Consider the following 23,242-nt stretch of genomic DNA (forward strand, 5'->3'; position numbering starts at 1 on the left):
AAGATTACAAGGTTTATGAAGGGGATACAAAGTAAACAAGGTGAAGAACCACCGGTGTAGATTTAATCTTCCTTTTCAGCAGCCAGACTACATGAGACGGAACTTCTCTCATCCCGAAAACGCGAACGCTTACCACCTAGTCACAGGAAATCGAAAATGGGGATACCTCGCTACCCTCTTGCATTGCATTAGATGTACAGTCATGTCCAAAATGATTGTCGCATGTCTTCTTGTAAGAATATAATTTGATAATGATTTTCCTGGGTACTTTTAATACTGTTACTAGATGTATAATCAAGAAAGAAATGTATATTTGTCGTAAATTCCATAGGAAATGAATTATAAATACGAAAATTAGAATGAGTAAACAAAATGTTGCTAAATGGACAAGAAGTTTTTTTTTTTTTTTTTTTTTTACCTTATATTGTTCTTATTTACTGCTCTTTTCACACGAAATTTACCACATGCACGTCTGCCGATTATACACATTCTAAATTATAAGAAATATCTAGTTAAATCGTTATCAAATTATATTCCTGCAACAACATATTTATAGGTATGCGACAATCATTTTGGACATGACTGTACCAATCGTTAAGATGATGATACCTGATAAGTCTGAAAGAAAATATTGTGTCAAACAACACCAAAATTGTAAGAAATTGCACAACATTTACAGTACATAAACAAAGTAAAAACAAAATGTAATTTGTAATTAAATGTCTCACTGTTATGTCCTTTAGGCTAATGGAGATGTATGATTCAATAAAAGTCAATGATTATGGAATAACTTACGGGAAAAGAATGTGGGAGGAAACGGAAGAATGCTGAAAATTCACAGATACAACATCGCCCTCAACAAACTCACTTGGGCTGAGATTGAATTGGATATATTCTGCCACTGAACCACCGCATCGTGGCCCCTCGTCAATATGTGCGAAGTGATTACATTATTCAGACTGATGCAGTTCTTTCACTTTGCATGCTGGAAACGCGACAAATGTCTCAGTAAGCGTTCTAAGATAATTTGTATCGATCCCAATTACCTATTGGAATACAAAATATGTAAATACAGTCTTCCCAAAAGAGTTTTTTTTCTCTTTACCATTAATGAGATTTACATATTATAGAAGCAATAAGTTTATTACCTTCTCTACATTATATCCCTTTCACATTCTTTTTGAATAGATAATTGAATTTCATTTTCTTATTTTGGAACAGTAACTCGATGAAAATGTGCTTCAAAAATTATACCCTAGAGACAAAGAAAATCCAGGCGAGCATATCTGATAACTGAAGGATGGATTATATTTGCCAGATATGCATTCTTTAATTACGAAGAAAATGATGTTACAAGTTTCCTTTTATTAACCAAATCTTCACGAAGGTTTTCTTTTCTATCTTTTTTTCCCTTTTATCTTTCTTCCCCGCTTTTCTCTCTTTCTTCAATCTAACTCGACAAGAATTTACTTAATTTCATCGATACAACCTGAGACCTTTTTCTTACTTGTTTTTCTTATTACAAAATATTAATAACAGAAGAAAAGTAGGTGGATGCTTTCGAACACGACGTGTTAAAATTATTCACTAGGATTAAAATAAAAGAAGCCTTAATCTAAAATGTTATTTTTTTTCTTCCATAGTTGTCTATTCTTGAAGCTATAAAGTATGTAATACACAAGTAATTAAACTACGTGAAACTAAACTCCCTGACATTCAGAAGCAGCTCTTGAGAGGAATTTAATCAGTAAAAGCATATTTTCCCGCTCGAAGCTAAGGGAGGAGAGTTTATCTAATCGTACTAAATGTTGCATACAACTTTCTGAAACTGGATGAAGTTTCCTTCTTCTAGCTTACAATGATATAGTTTATTTTTTACCTTATTTGACTTCCTTCAAAAGTCGCTACTGCTGACATCACAGCTCACGAAGTATTATGACAAGCAAATGTCTTTTAGCTGAGTGAGATATGTTCTTAATAGCACATCAGTGGTAGCACGGATTACGGGCCACCAGGTTACTTGATATGTTTTTCAACCGGATCTCTACAATGATAGTTGTAGAGCATGATGTCTGCTACTCGAACTCAAATATTCACGTGTTCAACTCCTTATGTGGAATTTTTTCTTAATCAAGATACTATTTCTTCAACTTTTCGAATATTAATTTTGTTCGTCTTCTCACTCTGGCGAGGGAAGGGCGTGATGTCACTCAGAGATGATTACACGAAACTTGGTGTACGAGTGGGTATTCGGAATAGAAAAGAACGTGTGGAAGCAATCGTTTCGCAGGTGTTCGGAATCAGAAATAACGAGCCCTACAATTCTGAAGAAGTACGGCCTGTCAACCAGATGTTGATGGGACGGAGCCTTTGCTCACTGTTGCGGCTAATGTAGAAGAAGTTAAATAAAGCACAATGAAAACAGAAAAGATGAGCTGAACAGAAAATGAGAATGTCCGCCGTCAGTCCCACCAGGCGAATACCGGGATACTAAATCTATCAACTGCCATGCCCTTGCCATTACCAATTGGGTGTGCATCGCTAGTTAGCTTAATACAAAAATTAAACATGCGTCGCCAAAAGTTTACCGTCGAATGGGTCGAAGTATAGTTGCTGTATTTCTTCACACTATAAGATGTTGTCAGCACGCAAGTATTAAATGTTTGAACCCAACAATATTAACTGATTTCATTTGTACAGGTGTTTGATATCTACGACGTGGTGCACACCAAAATTAAAATATTGTGTGTTTATGACGCGAATGTAAATATACGGGGGGTAGAAAAAAATCTAAAAACACTTCATACAGGATACGTAAGTTTGGCCCTCCACTGTACAACGCGTATTGCACTTGCTGATCGTTGTTTTGTTTTCAATGTGTCATGTGGACCTTCCTCTTCCGTCAGCAGTAACCCGTTCACCCGTAAATGTCGTGGTGTGAAAGTGGTGCGGTAAAATGGGCGACCTCACAGACTTCCACAGAGGCATGATCGTTGGTGCCCGTCTGGTTGGAGCTTCAGTGGCAACACTAGCGAACATTGTGAGGGTATCGAAAGACACTGTGTCCAATGACACGAGGGCATACACAATTCATGGGCAAACGACGTCTGCGAAGCACAACAATGGTCGAAAGACAATCCTGTCAGATAGAGACCGGAGGGCATTAAAACGGATTGTAGCAGCTAAAAAGAAGACCACTGCAATGAAAATTACGTCTGAACTCAATTCCGGCCTATAGAACTCAGTTTCATCGAAAACAGTGCGACAGGAACTTCATAAAATGAAAATTCATGACAGGGCCGCTATCGCCAAACTCCTGGTCACAGCAGTAAATGGAAAGAGGCGTATCCAGTGGTGCAAGAACCACAAGGCGTGGACTCATGAGCAGTGGAAGCACTTAATGTGATCCGATGAATCGATCTTCACCTTGTTCCCAACAACCGGTCGTGTTTACTTATGGAGAACACCGTATGGAGGCCTATGATACAGACTGTCTGCTCCCAACTGTAAAGCATGGGGGTAGTTCTGTTACAGTATGGGCAGTGATATCGTGGTTTTCCGCAGGTCCTATCATAGCCCTGCATGGAATGATGAATGCTAAAGCGTATGAGGCCATTTTGGGAGACCAGATTCTACCCATGGCCCAAAAATTGTTCCCTGATGGTGATGGCATCTACCAAGATGATTTGGCACAATGTCACGCTGCAAAAACAGAAAATCAGAGAAAGCATGGTTTGAGGAGCATGACCAGGAGCTATCACACCTCCACCGGGTCCCACAATCACCAGATCTGTACATCATTGAGCCATTGTGGTCTGAGTTAGAAAGACGTGTTCGGTCTCATTACCCTCCACTAGCATCCCTTAAGGAACTGGAGCATGTTTTGGAGGAATAATAGTACAAAATTTCACACACCACGATTCAGGAGCTGTATACGTCCATTCAAAGTCGGATCCAAGCTGTTTTCGACGCAAAAGGAGGCCCACACCATACCAGGTATGATTTTCACTTTTGCAAACGTTTTAGATTTTTTTGTCTAACCCCTGTTTATTTCGAGACTAATGATGTTTAAAATGGGAACGACTGTGGACGGTCATAACAAAAATAACCGTTTGAATACATACAAGGCTGTTCATTAAACAACTATGTTAACGCAAAGGATAAAGGAATATTTGAATTTGGTCTACTCACCACTAGAAAGCAGTTTAATATATTGGAGAGAAACAGCCTCGTAACAACTGCGTTCAAGACTCCAAATATAACTCACGCGTGTTTCACAAACACTGCTTTAATAGTGGGAACACAAAATGAACATGAGCGTTTCACTTCTGTTGACTAGCACACATGAGACAGAACGTTTTCACTCTCTACACACATGCCATGTTCGTAAGCTTAGCTATCAAATTGATCCCAACAAGATTAGAAAATACGGTATTAATCTTAATATACCGTACAGTGAGTTATATACTGTTTTCTTCCTTTTTTGACATAATGAAACAGTTGTTAGTAGAAGCACTAAAAATATAACAGCCACACATAGTACCAGGAACTGTATTTTAAAAATAAATATGCTAAGAAACACACACACATTCAATCTGAAACAGATGAGACTGCTTTTTTTTAAAAAAATATTTCAATTCCTCTTTATAGACATAAGGCGGATAATAGCAAGTGAAGTTGATGATTTAGTATCCCGGCATTCACCTGGTGAGACTGTGGGCGGACATTGGCGTTTTTATATTCAGCTAATCTCTTTTGTTTTCATTCTACTTTATTTGACTTCTACATTGGCCGCAAGAGCGATCAAAGGCTCCGTCCCATCAATATCTGATTGACAGGCCATACTTCTTCAGAATTGTAGGGCCACTATTTCCGATTCCGAACGTCTGCGAATCGAACGCTTTCACACGTTCTTTTCTATTCTCATTACCTACTCCTACACCAAGTTTCGTGTAATTATCTTTGAGTGACATCGCGCCCTTCCCTCGTGAGAAAAATACTGCTTTTAAATACGATTTAACGAAACGCAATTAGTGCTCAGTGATAGCGCTCATATTCCACTACATATTTTCTTTGTTTTCTTTTTTTTTTTTTTAGTTTTAGAGGGTCATTAACATACACTTTTGAGAATCAGTATAAGAGAATCAATAGCTTTTATTAAAATCACGCCAGTGGGTATTATAAGATTGTAATGTTACTAAGTCACGATAGTGAATATTATAAAATTGTAATGTTATTAGGTCACACAAGTGTATATTACAAGATTGTAATGTTATTATGCTCACGATAGTGGATCTTATAAGAATTATGTTATTAGGTCATGCTAGTGGATATTACAATATTGTAATGTTATTAGGTCACGCAAGTGGATATTGTGAGATTGTAATCTTATTAGGATTAGGAATTAGATTTCTGGGCTGTCGGCATTGAATGCTATTTAGCCTGTCAAGTATATGAGTTATGGCGTCCCTAGGCGAACACACTATCAGATGAAAAGGAAGGAAGAAAAGATTGGAAAAGAAAGGAAGCATTCTGGGACCATTATGTTAGGTACAATCCCGGAATTTGCCTGGTGTGAATGCGGAAATCCAGGAAAAACCTCATTCAAGATGGCTGGCCTGAAAAAGGTGTTGCACTTTTCGACCGAGTGTCCCCATCGGGAATCGAACCCGGGGCCGCATTTACCAAAGGCCAGAGCGTTAGTTACTGCGCCACGCGGGGCCACTGTAATGTTATTAGGATCACGCTAGTGTGTCTTATAAGGTTGTAATGTTATTAGGATCATGCTAGTGGGTCTTATAAGAATGTAATGTTATTAGGATCACGCTAGTGGGCCTCATAAGATTGTAATGTTATTAGAGTCAAACTAGTGGGTCTTATAAGAATGTAATGTTATTAGGATCACGCTAGTGGGACTATTTCCATATGTATTATTATTATTATTATTATTATTATTATTATTATTATTATTATTATTATTGTTATTATTATTATTATTATTATTATTATTATTATTATTATTATTATTATTATTATTATTATTATTTGGTACATTTATGAAAGAAAACGTAATTAATCAAATCTGCATCTTTCTTTCAGTTGTGTGTGTAGAGAAGGACTTCGAACTGTCCTGGCAAGACAGCAGTTGTAGAGAGAAATCACACATGTATGCCAGACGTCGCTGCATGTAAGATAAGAAAACAACTTGCAATTCGCAAGAGAAGAGCAGAGGAAGAAATATTTACACCAGTAAGTCAGATCTTCAAAGACGAAAAGACAATACCATTAAACCAAGGTTTAGATTTGATGACAACAATTCCAACGTACAGCGACAAGCAAGGCTATTTGAACAAAGCAAGGAGAAAAGCTCTCTGCTTGAAACAGGACACATCAACGCCTAGTAACATCTCCTTCCCTGACGATATTTTCCTATTTGAGGATGGATCCTTATTCTTGCAATACGACAGATGAGAAGAAGACAAAAGGATTTTGTGTTTCGGTTATGAGGGTTTAAGACGAGCACTGAAAAACAGTGAGGAATGGTTCTTGGATGGAACTTTAAGAGTTCCTGTAAACATTTTGCACAACTATATACCTTACATGCTGATATTGGAAGTATACCTAGCAGTACATCGATCATGCCCGTTCTTTATGCATTGCTGACCGACAAACGTGACGTCACGTACGGACATCTGTTTTCATTCCTAAAATCATGGTGTGGAGCTAACCCAAAATTGCTGAAAGTCGACTTCGAAGTAGCAGCTGTGAATGCTCTGAAGGTTGTATTCCCCGCTGCTCAGATCTCAGGGTGCAACTTTCACTTTGACCAGGCAATTTAGCGGAAGGTACAGCCTGTCGGCATGATGGAGTACACAAAAAACGAAGATATACGCAACCATGTGCGGATGTGTGCTTCTCTGGTACTTGTACCTCTGGAGTGCGTTGACGATAGTTGGTAGGTCATCGTGGAGGACTGTCCAACTGGAGAAAAGGTTGTGGCGTTCAATGAATATTTTATTGAACAATGGCTGGAGAATGCTAACGTACCTAGAAAAATGTGGAACTGCAATCGGCAAAGGCACAAGACGAACAACGTTGTTGAAGGTTGGCATCATCGATTGAACAGCACCATACCAAGAAATTCACCGCATCTCTTCTCTCTTATAAAGGTGTTGAAAGCAGATGCCACATCCAGTTCTCATGTCCTTAACAGACAGGAAGTGTTTGGCAACAGCTAGAAGAGGAGAAGGTTGACATATATGAAGCTGGATGACAGGATAAATCAAATACCGGAAAATTTTGGAGAAGATGGTGACTTGAAGAGATGTCTCAGGAGATTGAGGTACGTGCATAAACTCGAGTAGGCTAGATATTGTAATGTTTAAATATTCATAAGTGTGTAGCCATGTGTTATTTTCGACGAGGTACAGTTAGTACGGATATCTCGACAAGGCTCCTATCAGAGCTGCCTAGGGGTATGGATCGAATACGATGTAATTATGTAGTCATTCCTTCTTTCCATGCTCTTGAGCGGCATGTTATAGTTCGTCCAGACGTATCAACATATAATTTTATATGTTTTGCATAAATATGTTTTTCATAAGTTTGTATCCAAACTAAAGTTTGTAGCTGTGAAGTGTTGCTTGAATATGCGTAACTTTGTACTGATGTGGTTTAATTTTAATATTTCATAAGTTTGTAGCCAATTGTATGTAATTACTAAGTTTTGCATGAATGTGCGTAATGTTGTACTGGTTTTGTTTCATTTTCATATTTTATAAGTTTGTAACCAGTCTCTTATAGTCAGTTCCCTTTTCTATGTAAACAGGTGTCCACCCCTCTGTGCACCTCGCCTCAGGGAGCATGCGGATTAGCACGATAATAAATAAAGATAAAAATTCCGTGCCGATGTGCACGAAAATCGTACTGTGTGGATGTGCACGCGTGCCGATGTGCACCACACCATCTGTTCAGAATTTTAAAAAATATCGTTCATACAATTGGTGAAAAAAGTACTACACATATAGTACAATAGTAGTTTGTATAGTACTATATATATATAATAACAAATTTATACAATAACTAACAAAAATGCAAAGCAAAATAACAAAATTAAGACATGGAATTACAAACATAAAATTACTGAGAAATTTCATACATCATTAAAAAAATTAAAAAATAATTTACGCACCTTCTTGAAACTCTTATGAAGCACATCAAGAACAGGTTGGAAATTATTAACTATTTCTATAGTTCTATATATTGAAGACCTAATTAAATATTTAATCGTAAAGGAACAAAATTCCTAATGTTTCTGTGAGGAATTCTTATCGAGAAAAAAGTTCTCGAGAGCAAAATCTTCATGCAAAATTACATGAAAAAAATTCAAGTCAAAGAGCCGGTACCTGTCAGAGAGAAGGCTAATATTAAGATTCGTCCTTATGTCTGACAAGCTCGTCCCCTCTTATTTCTTTAAATTTCCATTTTAACCAGGCTAGGAATGAATTTTGAACTGATTCAATCCAGGAACTAAAATATATTGCTCCACTATTTCAAATTACCGTACAATATTCAAGACGTGATCTAACATTACATATATAGAGAATTTTACAGGTGTTAATATTAGTAAAATTTCGACGTAACTATTTAAACATTGTTAAATTATTTCTAGCTTTGGAGATTGCAACCTGAAAAATTTTCTGAGAAAGAAATTTTTCATCTTACATAATAATAATGTTATAGTTTAAACATCCAGGAGCTGTTCTCAGAAACAATATCTCACGTAAATTCGATAATCTTTTCAAAACACCTCTTTCGAACTGATTGCTTGTGATTTATATTTTCTTTTCCATATAAAGAAAGAAATTAAATCATACAAGTCTTCACTGGATGTCAAACTCAAGCTTCTCTGCACCAAAGCCGAGAATTATGATCACTTTGCTCTAACCAACTTTTGCCATCTGAAATTAATTGTACATACTCGTATATACGCGATAGGTCATTGCTCGAAATTTCTTATACATTTTTCATATTTGGTACATTTATTCCATCTTGTATTTGTTGCTAATTGTTACTTTAATCCAGTAATTCCTCTAAGGTATGTCGCGAAATTTTAGAAGTTAAAAATAAATTTTATGCCGTACACGAAACCCACAAGTCTAGACTATATTTTTACCATGAGGTCTTTAATAATAGCTTAAAATAAATTTTGACGCCCTTGAATTCAATATATATATTCCTTATGTGCTGCATTCATTGACTATGGGAAAGCTTTCAATTCGGTAAAATCATAATCGCATATTAACGCTCTTAAATCAAGTGGTGTCGAAAACGCTTATATAAAAGATATAAATAATATCTATAAACACTCCAGTGCATATATCCAATTACTTGGCTTTACAAAAAGAAAAAAATGAAATCTTTAAGTTTTACGTCCCACGGTTATGCCGATTAGGCTAAAGGTGGAATGGTGATGATGAGAGATGAGTGAAATGGTGGAATGGTGAATGAAGAAAGTGGGAGGAAACGGGAGAACCCAGACAAAACTCGCGAGCACGGTGTTTGTCCACCACAAAGTCTACACGGCGCGAGGTGGGACCGAACCAGAACCCCAAGCACCGGAGGTGAACGCTCTACCACTGAACCATCGCCCCCACTTTACAAAAAGAGTGTAAGAAAAGAGAAAGGCTACAACAGGGTGATATTATTCCATCCAAGATTTATATAAATGTTCTTGACTCTGTTTTGATCTCTCAACTGGAAGAAAAAGTGATAATTGGAGGTTCGAAATACCTTATTCATCGCCGTTTCGCTTATAATATCGTTCTCTTCGCAAACAGCAACAGAGATCTAAATGCGATATCATCTAGATCTAGATATGATAGAACTTAATTTAAAAAGCAAAGAAATCGGGTTTGAAAATGAGTGGATGGATAAACAGACGGACATCCGTCCAAAACAAGCAAAATTTTCAGCATATAGAGGCCATAAAATGTGTAAATGCTCTGAAATCTCGAATTCGATTTTTTTTTTTTTTTCACGACCCTCATACTTTCTTACTTTAGTATGGTTAAGCCTCCTTCATAGGCAGCCTGCAACGGGAAAGTTTGAAAATATTTTTGTATGATTATTAGATCGACAGAATTAAATTAATCTCCGTAGAAATCAAACAGGTTATGATTGTTACTAATTATTATGAATAATTGTATTTCTTTATTATACCTTTTTTTAAAGGATTTACCAATAATGGTTTCTTCCTATCCATTAAGAGAAAGTATTACTTGTCCCAATTACTTTTAATTTTTCAAAAATAATAAATGTTGGAATAAAAATATTAATAAGTTTGTTTCATATCGATGAAATAATTAAGCTTATATTTAAAAGATTCGCACTTTTGACACTCATAAAATATTCCAAAGACTTAAATTACATCTAAGTGGTAAAAGCATTGCCACTTTATTTCATAGTTTCCGTTATTTTGAAAGGTTTAAACTCATACTAGCTTAATGAGTGGTTTTTTTAACATTGGATCCTAAGGCTGGTGAACTCACCGGGAAAAACTTAATTAATTAATTAATTAATTGCTTTTTGAAAAGAGAAAAATAAAGTTTTTGGAAATATTTGAAAGGTAAATTTGAACCCGCTTTTTCCTTTCTTAGAATAGTACTTCAATCAAGGTGGAAACCATAAATTCCCAGCTCGTTCCAAGTGCCCAGATCATGTTCAAAAACAATTTATTTCCAACGGTCCCATTTCCTCATATTCGGCATTTTATAAATACGAAATCAAAAATTAAAATATTAGTAAATAGTGCTTCTTCTACCCCACTTAGAAGCTGAACTTCCGAAAAGGCTAGGATATCAGTCAGCTTCCCTTTAATGAGGAGTTCATAGGCCGAGAATCCTCTCTCTCTCATCAGATATTCTAACTTTGAAAAAAAAATCGAAACCCCTCTTCCCTCTTAGGATATTTGTTTTAATCAGAATGATACGATAAAAATCAGAATCGAAAAAAAATGCTATGTTCAAGAATTTGTTTCAGTCGGCTCAACCGTTTTGTCGTGATGATCTAGCAGAAAACGTTGATTTCATTTTCTTTACCGTATTTTACTATAAGACGCACTCTTTTCTTCGAAAAATTGCCTCCAAAATTCAGGTGTGCCTTATACTCGAAATTCATATAAAAATGTCCCGTGTTTGATTTAAAATTCCCGCCAGCCTTAAAAATGGCCATATATTCGATGCTGCGGGAAACCTATCTCTATCTGGAAACATTGGATTCAATTGGCAGCATCAGTGTACCGATGCGACGAACATGAATTGCGTGGATATACAAGCTTGCTAACACTGTCTGGCTTTGCAATCTAATAACAAAAATGATTTAAAAATGTTACGGTATTTTAAAAAAAATACTTAAAAATTAAGATGCGTTTTATAGTCCGTAAACTATAAATGTATATATAAATGTATACTTTTTTCCTACTAACTTTGCCCTTATTTTGCCAAATTTCTAATTTGATTACTTTTATGACAATGGTAATTCAACTACTCTTATCATTTTTCTGCAACTCAATCTGACATTTTTCTGGTATGCTTGAGGAAAACAAACAGTGGCACGGTAGCCGGTAAACAAATCATAGGGTCTAAACGTCTGATCACGGACTAATAAAGCTTCCTGTGTAGTCCACCAAAGTGCATTTATTATCTATTATCTATATTATCTATATTATTATTATTATTATTATTAATATTATTATTATTATTATTATTATTATTATTATTATTATTATTATTATTATTATTATTATTATTATTATTATTATTAAAAGTTAAACGTGCGTGTTCGTACTGTAAGTTTTGACATCGATAAATGTAGGTCTAGGGATGCGCACGAGCCGAGTCGAAACAGGATTTTTCCTGACAAAATTCGAATCGAGACACGGCTCTTCCAATAGAGCAATATATAGTTTTCGAAAAAATGAAATCTTTGTTTTACGTCCCACGATTATGCCGGTTAGGCTAAAGGAAACGGTGATGATGAGTAATGAATGAAGTGGTGGAATGAAGAAAGTGGGAGGAAACGGGAGTGCCCCAAGAAAACCCACGCACACGGTGTTTGTTACAGTTTTCGAGTCGAGACATTACTTTTACAGCACATTTTCGAGACGAGAAAGCCACAAATCTTGTCTTGTGGCCATCCCTATATAGGACAATATTTTTGAGATGTAGATATTGCTTCAGCCAGTTCTTGAACTATCTAAGTTGATTAATAGATTGAACCGTAAAATTGTGTTTCAGCAACAAGGCTATGTAAGATATGGATCCATAGCTGAAAGTGTAATCAAAACCACCGTTGGAAGTTCAAATTTCAAGGCTCTCCCTCCGGGATTTGAACTCTGAACCCCGTGCACCACATGTACGCTCGCTAACCACTAGATCAGCTAACAGAAGTAACATACATACATACGGCAGTTATGTCATGATTCCAATTCGCAGATCTAGATAGCCCTAGTTTATATCTGCTTTCTATGCAGTCGCATAACCTAGTTTTAAAACAAATAACTAAGCGAAATATATATATATCGCCTGTTTTCTTATTTCCTTCCATAAAAAACAGAAGTTGCGATATATTGTATAAATGGTTAAAATTGTTCGATGATCCCGCTTTGTTTTTGTTTTAAAAACTTTTAAAATGAAAGAAAAAATTAAAAAGCTTCTATTGCTTTACTCAAGTTTGTGCTGGGAACTTAAGTTGCAAAGATATAATTCATATAATCGTGTTTCTGGGCTTTCAAAAACAATAAAACAGTTGGTATTGACCAATGAGTACACTTAGCTAACGCACCGAAGACAAGTTTCACCATTCTTAGCTTTTCTTTGTTTTTCTTTTCTCTCTCGCCATTTCGTGCTTTATAGAAAATTTCCCTAGGGATGTCGACACCACTTTGATATTACGGAAATCCATACTTCTCGAAACCACATATTCCATTAAAATTTCTATACGTATAAAGATGTTGCTATTCTCCTTATTTTAAAATTAAATATAAGGATATCCTGCATCCTGCACTCCTAAAATAAGGTTCATGTGATTTCCAGTTTTCTTTAAGAATATTACTTTTGTAAATCGAACTTATCTGCTGCTGCCTGGCCGAGCAGTTGAGTCCACTCATAACATCAGTCTAATGGATTTCCACGATTTACAGTACATCAGATTTCCTTTTAAATAAGGTGAAGCAGAGTCTGTGTAAGTCAGAGCAGTAGACTTAGTAATATAGTTAGGTGATTGATCGCATTCCGTTACATTTCAAGAAGGATGCCAGGTGAGGGTCCGCGAGGGCTCACTGATAAAAGACTCATCTCTGATACGTGAAATTCCTGGTTCGATCTCACATCGCGCTAAATGGGTTTTGTGGTGCAAAAAACACTGGGTGAAAGGCTTTTCTCTGGGCTATCTCGTTTCATCGCTTTTTTCATTCCACGACTTCGTTCATTATCATCATTACTGTCTCCCTCAGCCTCCGAGCATTAAATAGTGTAAATTTAAACTAAAAAAATAAAAGCTATGTGAAGAAGTATTTACTATTTAAAGTTTGAATAGAAGCACTATTTGGGCTTTCCTCCAAGGTTTTGTAACACATCCAAACATTGAACAAGGAATCGCTCTCGTTAGTCACTTAATACTTTGGTAATAATGACATTAACCACTGGTGCGACCGCACGTTCGATACTGTCACTCAAACTTGTGCTTTATAATAACGTGTCCGTGAGTTTTTCTTTCTCTCTTCAGGTTTCTTCCATTTCTTGCAGCCTAAATAATTCATCCCATCTATTATTTTATCATTCACTTTATCACCCACCTATTTTAGTCCACACGATTAGGAATGGACCAGCTCACCCAGTGCGACCTCTTCTTCATGACGTCCCTCCACACAAATAAATTGTTATAAATGAAGTAAATACATTTAGGTGAAATATTTGCATTATTTTTCTGGAATAATACCCAAAATAATTCACATGTTTCCTGAATCTGTTGGTAATTCCTTTTGAACGTGCGTATAAGGATGGCTAACTTGAATTTATAGCTATCCTTGATATCCTTCAATGTTAACGATGTGAGCTGATTTTATACATGTTAAATGAAAATAAAAGCTATTTAGACTTTTCTATGAAGTATATCCTGTATACATCTCAAATTATGTTATAGATAAAACCATATATGGTTATGGACATAATATGAAATGTCTATATCAACCACGCCCATAAATGACATAATGCCCTTCTCCAATCCGACCAATTGGTATGATGCAATTTCAATATCTGTACTGCCGCACTTTTCATAGCGCCAATTCATCTCTGAATACGATACAAGAGAATGGAGTGCTGAACTAAAAGGTACAATTTTATGTATATTTTAGTTTGTCATATATTGCTGCAATATTATACACATGTTTAAGCACAAATTTGTGGAAAATCTGCCTTAGCGTCTCGTTTAGATGTCAGTGTGAATAAATGTGAATCCTTCCATTTATGAAGAGCGCTACTTTGAGATTAATATCGAATATAGTCGTTCAGCACACAAAGTGAGTTTGAAATTGCTGATATACAGCAACGAAAAGAAAATATTTCTTGTGAATGAGAGATAAATTATAGTACCGGTACCAAACATCTGAATGTGCGTCATACAAAGTATACATTTATTTTTATGTTATTCTGTAAAATAACACAAAAAAGCCCTGCAGAACTGTCAAACACTTTCAAATATTGGGTATACTGACAAGCAGGAAGGTAGTGTTAGCACAAATTGATAGTTATCAGTACGAGTGCCGATCCTGGGGAGCCGAGGGAGTTTGTGCCTCCCACAAAGATCGCTTGAGTCTCCATGATTTAGCTGTCTTTGCTTGGACATCTTTGTACAGAAATCGGCGACGTTGATTATCTGCACCCAGCCCCAGTTCGATTATTATTTCTAGCTCCACCACAAATATAATGGAGAACCATAACTATCATAATCTTATAATAATAAGAAGAATAGATGCGACATACATGTATTAGAATTAAAAAAATTCTTACCTGTGGGATAGAACATATAAGTGATATGGCCCAAGCAAACATTAGCATAATTTTGCCTCGCCGTCTTGCGTCGTTGACTTTCAACGGATGCAGAATCGCAAAATAACGGTCCAGACTTACACATACTAGCACCATGGAACTAAGATACAATCCATAGGCTCGGAGAAAGACAAAAATCTTACACGCGGCATTCCCGGCTATCCATTGTGTAGTTATACGCCAACCCACTTCAACAGGAATCATTATAAAAGTTACCATTAAGTCGGCTATTGAAAGATGCATTATCATTAACTTAATTCGCGATTTCCTATGCCTATTTCGTGCCAAAGTAATAAAAACTGTTAAATTCCCGACAGCGGCTATCACAAATAAAACACTGTACACCACAATAGACGCGAGAACTTCTTGGTTAAACTGTAGATCAAGCGGAAGCGTAAGTTGATATATTTGTGAAGAATTCGTAGCAGTCCCATTATTCATTGACAGTTCTGCTTCAGTCCAATTACTATTGCAACTGTAATTATATGCTGTGCATGTAATGTTAACAGTGTCATAATCAATCTGCTCGTCCGCATTCATCGCTGATAAATGAGGACTTTTCTTTTAGGATATATTACTATCTTTATTTCTCTTATCTAGACGGTTTTACCCACGATTTAATGAAATTCCCGCTTTCGAAGTTACATGGCTGAACACCACGTGCGACATCTATTGAACAACACGCGATTCACTCTCAGGAGCGGACTGATAGTAGCTTGCTATCTCGGAAGGTTTCTAGAGCCACATCGAGGCGGGGGTGGAACTGTCGCGCGCGCGGGATTCGATCTGAAGCAGAAAACATGAGCGGAGTTAGATTATTTCTGCACATGCCCGAAAGAGCATTCACGACTTGCTCTCAGGTTGACCGACATAGCACTTGTTGCAAAGCTCTCTGTATCTTTCTACTTCTCTCTCTCTCTCTCTCTCCATCTCTTTCTTTCTTTTTTTCTTTCTGCAACCTACATTCGATCTCTTCCGCTTTACTTAAGAGCAACCTTCACCTTGCTGCTTCCACGCTTGGAAGTTAGATGTTTATGTTAGCTCCCACGATGAAGTTTCTTTCATACAAAATATGCCTTTCTGCATCAGCGCCCCACAACAAGTAAACTTAACAGTTTAATGTCGGACCGGCACACATGTGTCAATGAAAGATCAAACTCAGGTTACAACGTTCAAAAACCAATCTTATTAGACTTCCAATTTATAGTATGCATAAGTACTTATAGGAACTCTTACAGAACGCTTACGTCTACATTAACGGATATCAGAGCGAGAACGTTTGTAAAGCAAGAAGCGCTATTTTCTAAGTGCTTCCAACAATAGATTCCATCTCCATCTTTATATCTTTACTAAAACTGGAAGTAGTAAATCAATTTCAATGTTAATTCCTACACAATAGTAAAAACTACAAGAAATAGCGAGAAACTAGTTTTGATATCGATCAAACGTCCGAAGAACAGGTTCCATTTCCGTTCTATTGCAATCTGAAATTATAAACAATTATTTCTGGCTCCAGTATTGAATTTGTACACTTTTGGAAGTCTACTTTATTTTTTTTTTTTTTAGAAAAGTCTCAGCAAAGTTTATTGGCCACTGAATGACATAAATTTCTGTTAGCCCCTTATGCGCATCTTTAGAATGCTAAGGATTTTCAACACGCTTTTCATCATTCTTTTGAATTTTAATGCATAAATTAAAGATTGAAAATATAGAAAATAAGCTAAATAGAATTTGCCCAATACTACTAGCCCTAAATGCGAGGTTTGTTCAAAACGTATCCGACTTTTATTCATAGAATAATGTGTATTCAGATACCACTGTATTACATTAATCTTCTTCAAAGTAGTCTCCTTGGATTCCCATGGAAGCAGCGATGGAATCCCTGTTTTGGGATATCCAGCAGCTGGTTTATCGTATTCTTTCTGTCTTCTGACTGAAATCTGATTTTTTTAAGGAACATGTTTAGTTTGAAGAAAAGCTAGAAATCATATGAGGCAGAGATGGAGTGAGTCAGTGGGTCAAGTTGCTCTAGTTTTCTGAGTGGGTCAGTGGGTCGTGGGTCAGCAGCATGTGACCCACTGTGACCCACCACCCGCCGTGACCCACTGTGACCCACCACCCACCATGACCCACTGCGACCCACCACCCATCGTGACCAGGGATGAATTCAGGGGGTAGCGCGGGGGGAAATCTCCCCCCGAAGAAAATTCATCCCCCCCCCCCCGGAGAAACTCCCAAAATTTCAGTCACAAAATGTAGAAATTACTTCTCCCAATTATTTGTTTTTCTTTCCGTGCACATGCAGTCGAAATCCGATCTCTCAATATACATATAAATGACGCAAACCCTTTCTATATAAATATTAAAAATGTAACATCTAAGATAGAATACCAAAATAGTCAATAAAACCTGTATTTCTTAACGCTATGACCGAGTTTAGCAGAACATGAAATTGTCAACTGTTGAAGAAAGTTTGTATTTTTGTAGGTACTATACTCTCGCCCTATATTATATATTAGTAGGTAGCACTAGCACAGATTGAGATAGGAAAGGAAAGATAGGGAAGATCTTTCGATCATTCCATATGATCTCTGATGTCAGCAGACTTCAGTTCTTGAAAATGTACAGTCCTTGCATTATTTGAAATAGAACGCCTAAATCCCATTTCTCGCATCGGAAGTAACGACGTAAATGTGCTTTACGATTGTTAAAGTAAACACACCTTTCTTTAACTAAAAATAAGTCAGTTAAAGGGTGAGATTCTGAGTGCGTTATTTAGAGGGATCAGGGAGGAACAGTTATCCCTCCTGGGTTAGAGATTTATATAGAATTTATCAATATAATAGTAGTATATAAGTGAAAAATTGCTATTGAAGGTGACAAAGGAAGGGCAAGCGGGGCTACGGCCCCGGGCACCGAAGTAAGGGGCGCACGATTCGAGAGGGAAAAAGAAAAGAAAAGAAGGAAAGAAAAAGAGAGGAATAAAACACATGTGCACATATATAAAATGAAAGGAAAAAAGTAATAAAAAGTGCTCAAAATCAAGGAAAAGCAGGGTTTACTTTTTAAAATTTTCTCACCTTTCGCAGCTGGTCTGTCGACCTCACTCATATGTACGGGGGTGCCATCGTATACTCTTGCCCCAAGCGCTGATTTTCCACGACACGGCACTAATCCTACTGAAGATTTCGTAAACTAAACTATTCATGTGTATGCGGTGAAGAAACCAAGGTTAATATAGCCTACTTGATTTAGAATCAGAAGTGTGAGAAAGAATGATTACTTTTTGGTAAGATATTCCTATGTAGGTTTGTTTTAGGACAAACAATATTTGAGTTAATTTCAATCATTTTAAAAACTTCTACATTAGTAACAAACAGTAAATACTGAATATAGGAAATAATAACAAAAATAACTACTGTAAATAGCAGTTAAAGTTTAGTCTAAAATATTTTTGACAGTCTTTATTTAATGTTTTAGATAAAATTAAACGATTGTTTTTTTTTAATTATAATCTCACATTGAATATTTATCAGCAATTAGTCTCAATATTAGCTAAGATGTACATGTAAATGGAATTGTTAAATATGCTGCTTTCTAGCAAAAATACAGAAAAACAACCCTCCCCCCCGAGGAGTTCACATTCCCCCCCGGGTGAAAATATCTGAATTCAACACTGATCGTGACCCACTGCGACCCACCGACTCAGTATGATCTACCGATCCACTCTGCTCACTGCATTGTAGACAGTATCTTCTGAAGACTGGTAAATTTGTCTTCGTTTTACTTTCAAGACCTTCATTTCCCTTCCTTTTCCATTTGCTTTTGTCTACTTACCTGAGGTGAGTATTTCTAACCAAGTGAAAAAAGAACTTCAGGCAATTCTGGATATCGATATTTTTAATTGTAATAATAGCAATAGGGCTTATACTACTACTTGGCTTTCGAGACCTGTGAGGTTTTAGAGGAGCTAACCACTGAAAAAAAAAACATTTTTGAACCACTGTAATATATAAACTATTATATAAAAAATTGAATGTAACTATGTGTGCCTGATCATCATGGTCAAATTTCAAAGTCAAATGAAATTACTTTTGGTATATAGTTAGGCCTTAATCCAAACTGGGATGTTATATTGCTTTCATTATAATGTATAATATCCTAACGAGGTAGTGAGGATCCGAATTTTTGCGAAAAAAGAATAAGTATCTCGCAAGCCGTTAAACTTATGGAGCTGAAATTCAGTGTATTAACTCTTTATTGAAAATAAACAGAATGTGTCCTAGCATTTTTTTAAAATTCTCCTTTATGGGGGCACTTTCTATATATGGAAGATTGGTAGTGAGTTGATTTGTAAAAATGATCGAAAACGATCGATGTTATTTAAGAAAAACAATCAGAAAAAAATACAGTGCTTGGCTTCATATATCCATTGCTTTCTACTATAATAATTGCTGAAGCTTATATTTATTATATGAAGGGCTTACAGCACAGGGCAATCAACCCATAAAGTTGTGAGAAAAATAGGCATAAAATTTGTAAGCTTAATTACACGGAACTTTTAAGTTTGGATTGTACGCATAATTATATGAAAAGTTTTACACTTTTTCCCCCTTTTCGTTGGTCTAATTACCTTGACTTGGAACTTTCAAATTTCATCCTTTTTTCCACTGAAAATTATCGATAATTTAACAAGGAAATAATTATACTATGATAATTTAATTGAAATTCATCGTAATTTGGCACATGGCAAACAGCAGTGGGGTAATTGAAGGGGAAGAGGGAGGAAAATTTCCATTCACCTCTGAACACTTTCCAGGAACCTCATTCCCTTTCGCTTTCTAGACAGGGGAGGGAAGTTGGTAATGGCATCAAACCTTCATGTGTAATTACAAAAAATAAATTTATAAAAAAATAAGAAATCATCAGTTTATCAGGCTTTAATTCATAATTTATTCACAAGATTCCCAGCGTGGTAGATGAAGTTTTTGTTCTCCATGAGTCGACATTGCCAACTGACATAGTCGATATGGAAAAGATGTTGTATGGTCATAGAGACATGATACTTCTTGCTGAGTATTTCAAAGCTGACCGAGAAAATCGTTATCAGACTTAAGTCTAACAAGCAGATTGTCAATGAGGAGTTGCAGAAATCGGATAGAAGTATTATCAATTTCCACGACAGAGTGCGAAAGGGAATTTCCCCTTATGAATTTACAAGTGTTTCAGTCATTTTGTCAAACATGAAATTCCGATACTGTTCACTTACAGCTCCATACTCATTGGCGATCTGTCGACGACTGACTGCTTCTACAGGCTGAAAAAAAAAGGAATGTGCATTCAGATCACCTACATAAGTGCATCGAACTACACGCCAATAAAATAAAGTCAATGCTGTTTTAACACATGTCGTAAACTAATAACTTTCTACACTTCTTTTCTTATAAACTAGAGATACGGGTGCAGATTTCACAATTCATGGGCTTAGTGGAAAAGGGGCGTATCCCACAAAATTTGGAAAATAGAGATATCTACATATTTGGATACATGGAACTATCCGGTATATTGAGAAGAAGTGTTACGACTCGGCTCCGGATACTGTGGATCCCATAAGTGTAGGACGAAAATGAGGAAATATTCGTGTCAAAAATGTTATTGGAAAAATGACGTATCCCCTTTCAGCTGCAACTCTTGAGTGGAAAAATGACGTATCCCGCTTCCAGCTACTTTGTGAGTTTGTGGAGATATAACACTATCTGTCATTGGTTGCCGATCTAGAAATCAGCCAAGTGTGGCCGCTGATACATGTTGCTGTTGACAGTAATAATGGCTGCTGTACAGGACGTTGAAAGTAATTCCAGTCTGGGAAATTCGCCTGTTAAACCACGAAAGAGGCAACTAAACGAAGACAAATGGAAGGATAATGAACGTAAGAGTAAGAGAAACGCAAGAAAGAGTTACGTTGGATACACAAGGAAAGGAAGTACCAGATAACATGCGAAGTGATGTGAGGTGTTGTAAAACTGAGTGGTGTAGATATATGAAGGATATCGTTTCTAAAACCAAAGATAATATTTTCGTTTTACAACATGAAAGATTTCAACACGCAAAATGCCTATCTATTTAGGCAAATCAGGAGGTCAGAATGTGAACGTGTGTACAATAAAGACAGGAAAAATGTAAATGTCTCCAGGCGCGCCAATACTTTTCATTATCCTCTTCGTTCATCATCAGGAATGGAAGTTAATGTATGCAAGCAAGCTTTCTGCAATGCCCATGGTATCACTAAGCGTAGAATGCGTACCGCCTGTAGTGAATCGAGAACACATACGAATGATATGCCTACCAAACCGTTGCATTCTCCCAAAGAGAACCGTCGAGGTAAACATCACAACCGCCCCCATGTTATTTCGGAAGAAAAACTAGATATTGTCAGGAATCATATTAAGTCGTTCCCAAGATATCGTTCTCACTACAGCAGAGCTGCAAACCCTGAACGTTCGTATATAATTTCGGTGCATTCTGTGCAACAAATGTACGATTTGTATGTAGAACAATGTGAAGAAAGAGAAATCGGTCCAGTGAAATTACATACATATCTATATGTGTTCAATAATGAATTTAACATCGCATTTAAAACGACAAGTACCGACTCATGTAAAACTTGTGATTCGATGCTACACGTAGAACCTAGACCATCTGAATATCATATACACATTCGTAAAGCCGAAGCAGCCTACCAATCTTTGAGAAATGCAAAACATGAATGCAAATACATTAACAGCAGCACTATAGCTGTTGCTATGGATATGGAACAAGCACTTCCAACACCTATGATAAGCACGGAAACTAGTTTCTATTTGCGGCAGTTGTGGACATATTGTTTTGGATTCCATTTCTGTCATGATGATTCTGCAGTTATGTGTGTCTGGCCGAAATCTGTCGCCTCTCGTGGTAGTGATGAAGTTGGAAGCTGTATTCTTCGGCTGATGATGTACCTACCAGAGGATATACTCAACAGTCGTAATTTAATAGTGTATGGTGATTCGTACGTCAGGGAAAATAAAAATTCTGTCATTGTGGGACTCTAGCTGTATTAGTTAGACGTCACCGATCTCCAGACAATAGAACATAGATTTTTGGTTCCTGGCCACACATTTCTCTCCTGGGAAGCTGATTTCGGTATTATTGAGAGAGCGAAGAGGAAAACACAATCTGTGTACACCTTCGCTCAATGGGCCACTCTGATAAAGACAACACGCAAAAGAAACCATTTCAAGTCATCGAAATGACAACAGAAGACATGAAGGTTGTGTCAGCGTTGCAATCTGTTCTGACATTTCGCAAGAAAACAGAAGATGGAAAAGTCTTTAATATGAGAACAGCGACTAGCATGAAATTTCTGAAAGGCAGCCAACTGGTCCAGGTGAAATACACATACTCGACATGTGAGCCTTGGACTACTCTAAGTTTGCAGCGAGAAAGAGGATGACCGCACTCTTTGCAAGATATAGTTTTGGTATCCAAGTATCCGGAAGGAAGCCCTATTCAGAAACCTAAGTATGATAATCTAATGAGCAAGTTAAACTACATTCCACCCATCCACCACGAATATTATAAATCTCTAAAATGGGACAGTGACAACGCGAACCACGCAGGGGTAGATGATATTGACAGTAGCGATATCGAGTGATTGTATGAAGTGAAGTGTCTCTTCAGAGACGCGAGTACTGTGCCCTGGGTAATGGTTTATTGTGCAATATAATGTGTATTATACTCGTCTGCAATGTTGTGTTTACAGTGTGTACGGTTCTAGCATATTAGAGTGCTGCCGTACGAAGAAAATATTTTTGTTCTCAAGACCATGTTTTTTGAGTGGCGACACGAACATGTATGATTTTTTTTTCACTGGGTGGAGTACGTGAACATTATTGACAGAGACAAACATGTTCTAACTTGTTGTGTTATTCTGTATGTTACATCAATATTCGCGTACTGGAACTTTCATTTTCATTCATTAATACAGAAAGCTCGTATTGGTTTGGCAACCATGATCCTGTGCATATCTTATGTTTATTTCTTCTTAAAGATAAGAAGCAAGATGCATGGTGATTTTTTCTGAAACATATCAGACC

At 36.6% G+C, this 23,242-nt stretch overlaps 1 protein-coding gene and 1 pseudogene across 1 annotated transcript in view; both read right to left on the reverse strand.

The window, feature by feature from the left end:
* Nucleotides 1-10,069: 10,069 nt before the first annotated feature.
* Nucleotides 10,070-15,647, reverse strand: LOC145666122 (adipokinetic hormone/corazonin-related peptide receptor variant I pseudogene; annotated as a pseudogene).
* Nucleotides 15,648-20,185: 4,538 nt separating this feature from the next.
* LOC145666680 (uncharacterized) overlaps nt 20,186-23,242 on the reverse strand; it is a 346,326-nt gene continuing 343,269 nt past the window's right edge. Inside the window, exon 3 of the mRNA XM_081734157.1 lies at nt 20,186-20,424. Coding sequence (XP_081590283.1) covers nt 20,314-20,424 — 111 coding nt within the window. The 3' untranslated portion in view covers nt 20,186-20,313. The remainder of the gene's footprint in view (nt 20,425-23,242) is intronic.

The sequence above is a fragment of the Thermobia domestica genome, chromosome 12 (assembly GCF_964235325.1).
Source record: "Thermobia domestica chromosome 12, izTheDome1.hap1.1, whole genome shotgun sequence".
Classification (NCBI taxonomy): domain Eukaryota; kingdom Metazoa; phylum Arthropoda; class Insecta; order Zygentoma; family Lepismatidae; genus Thermobia; species Thermobia domestica.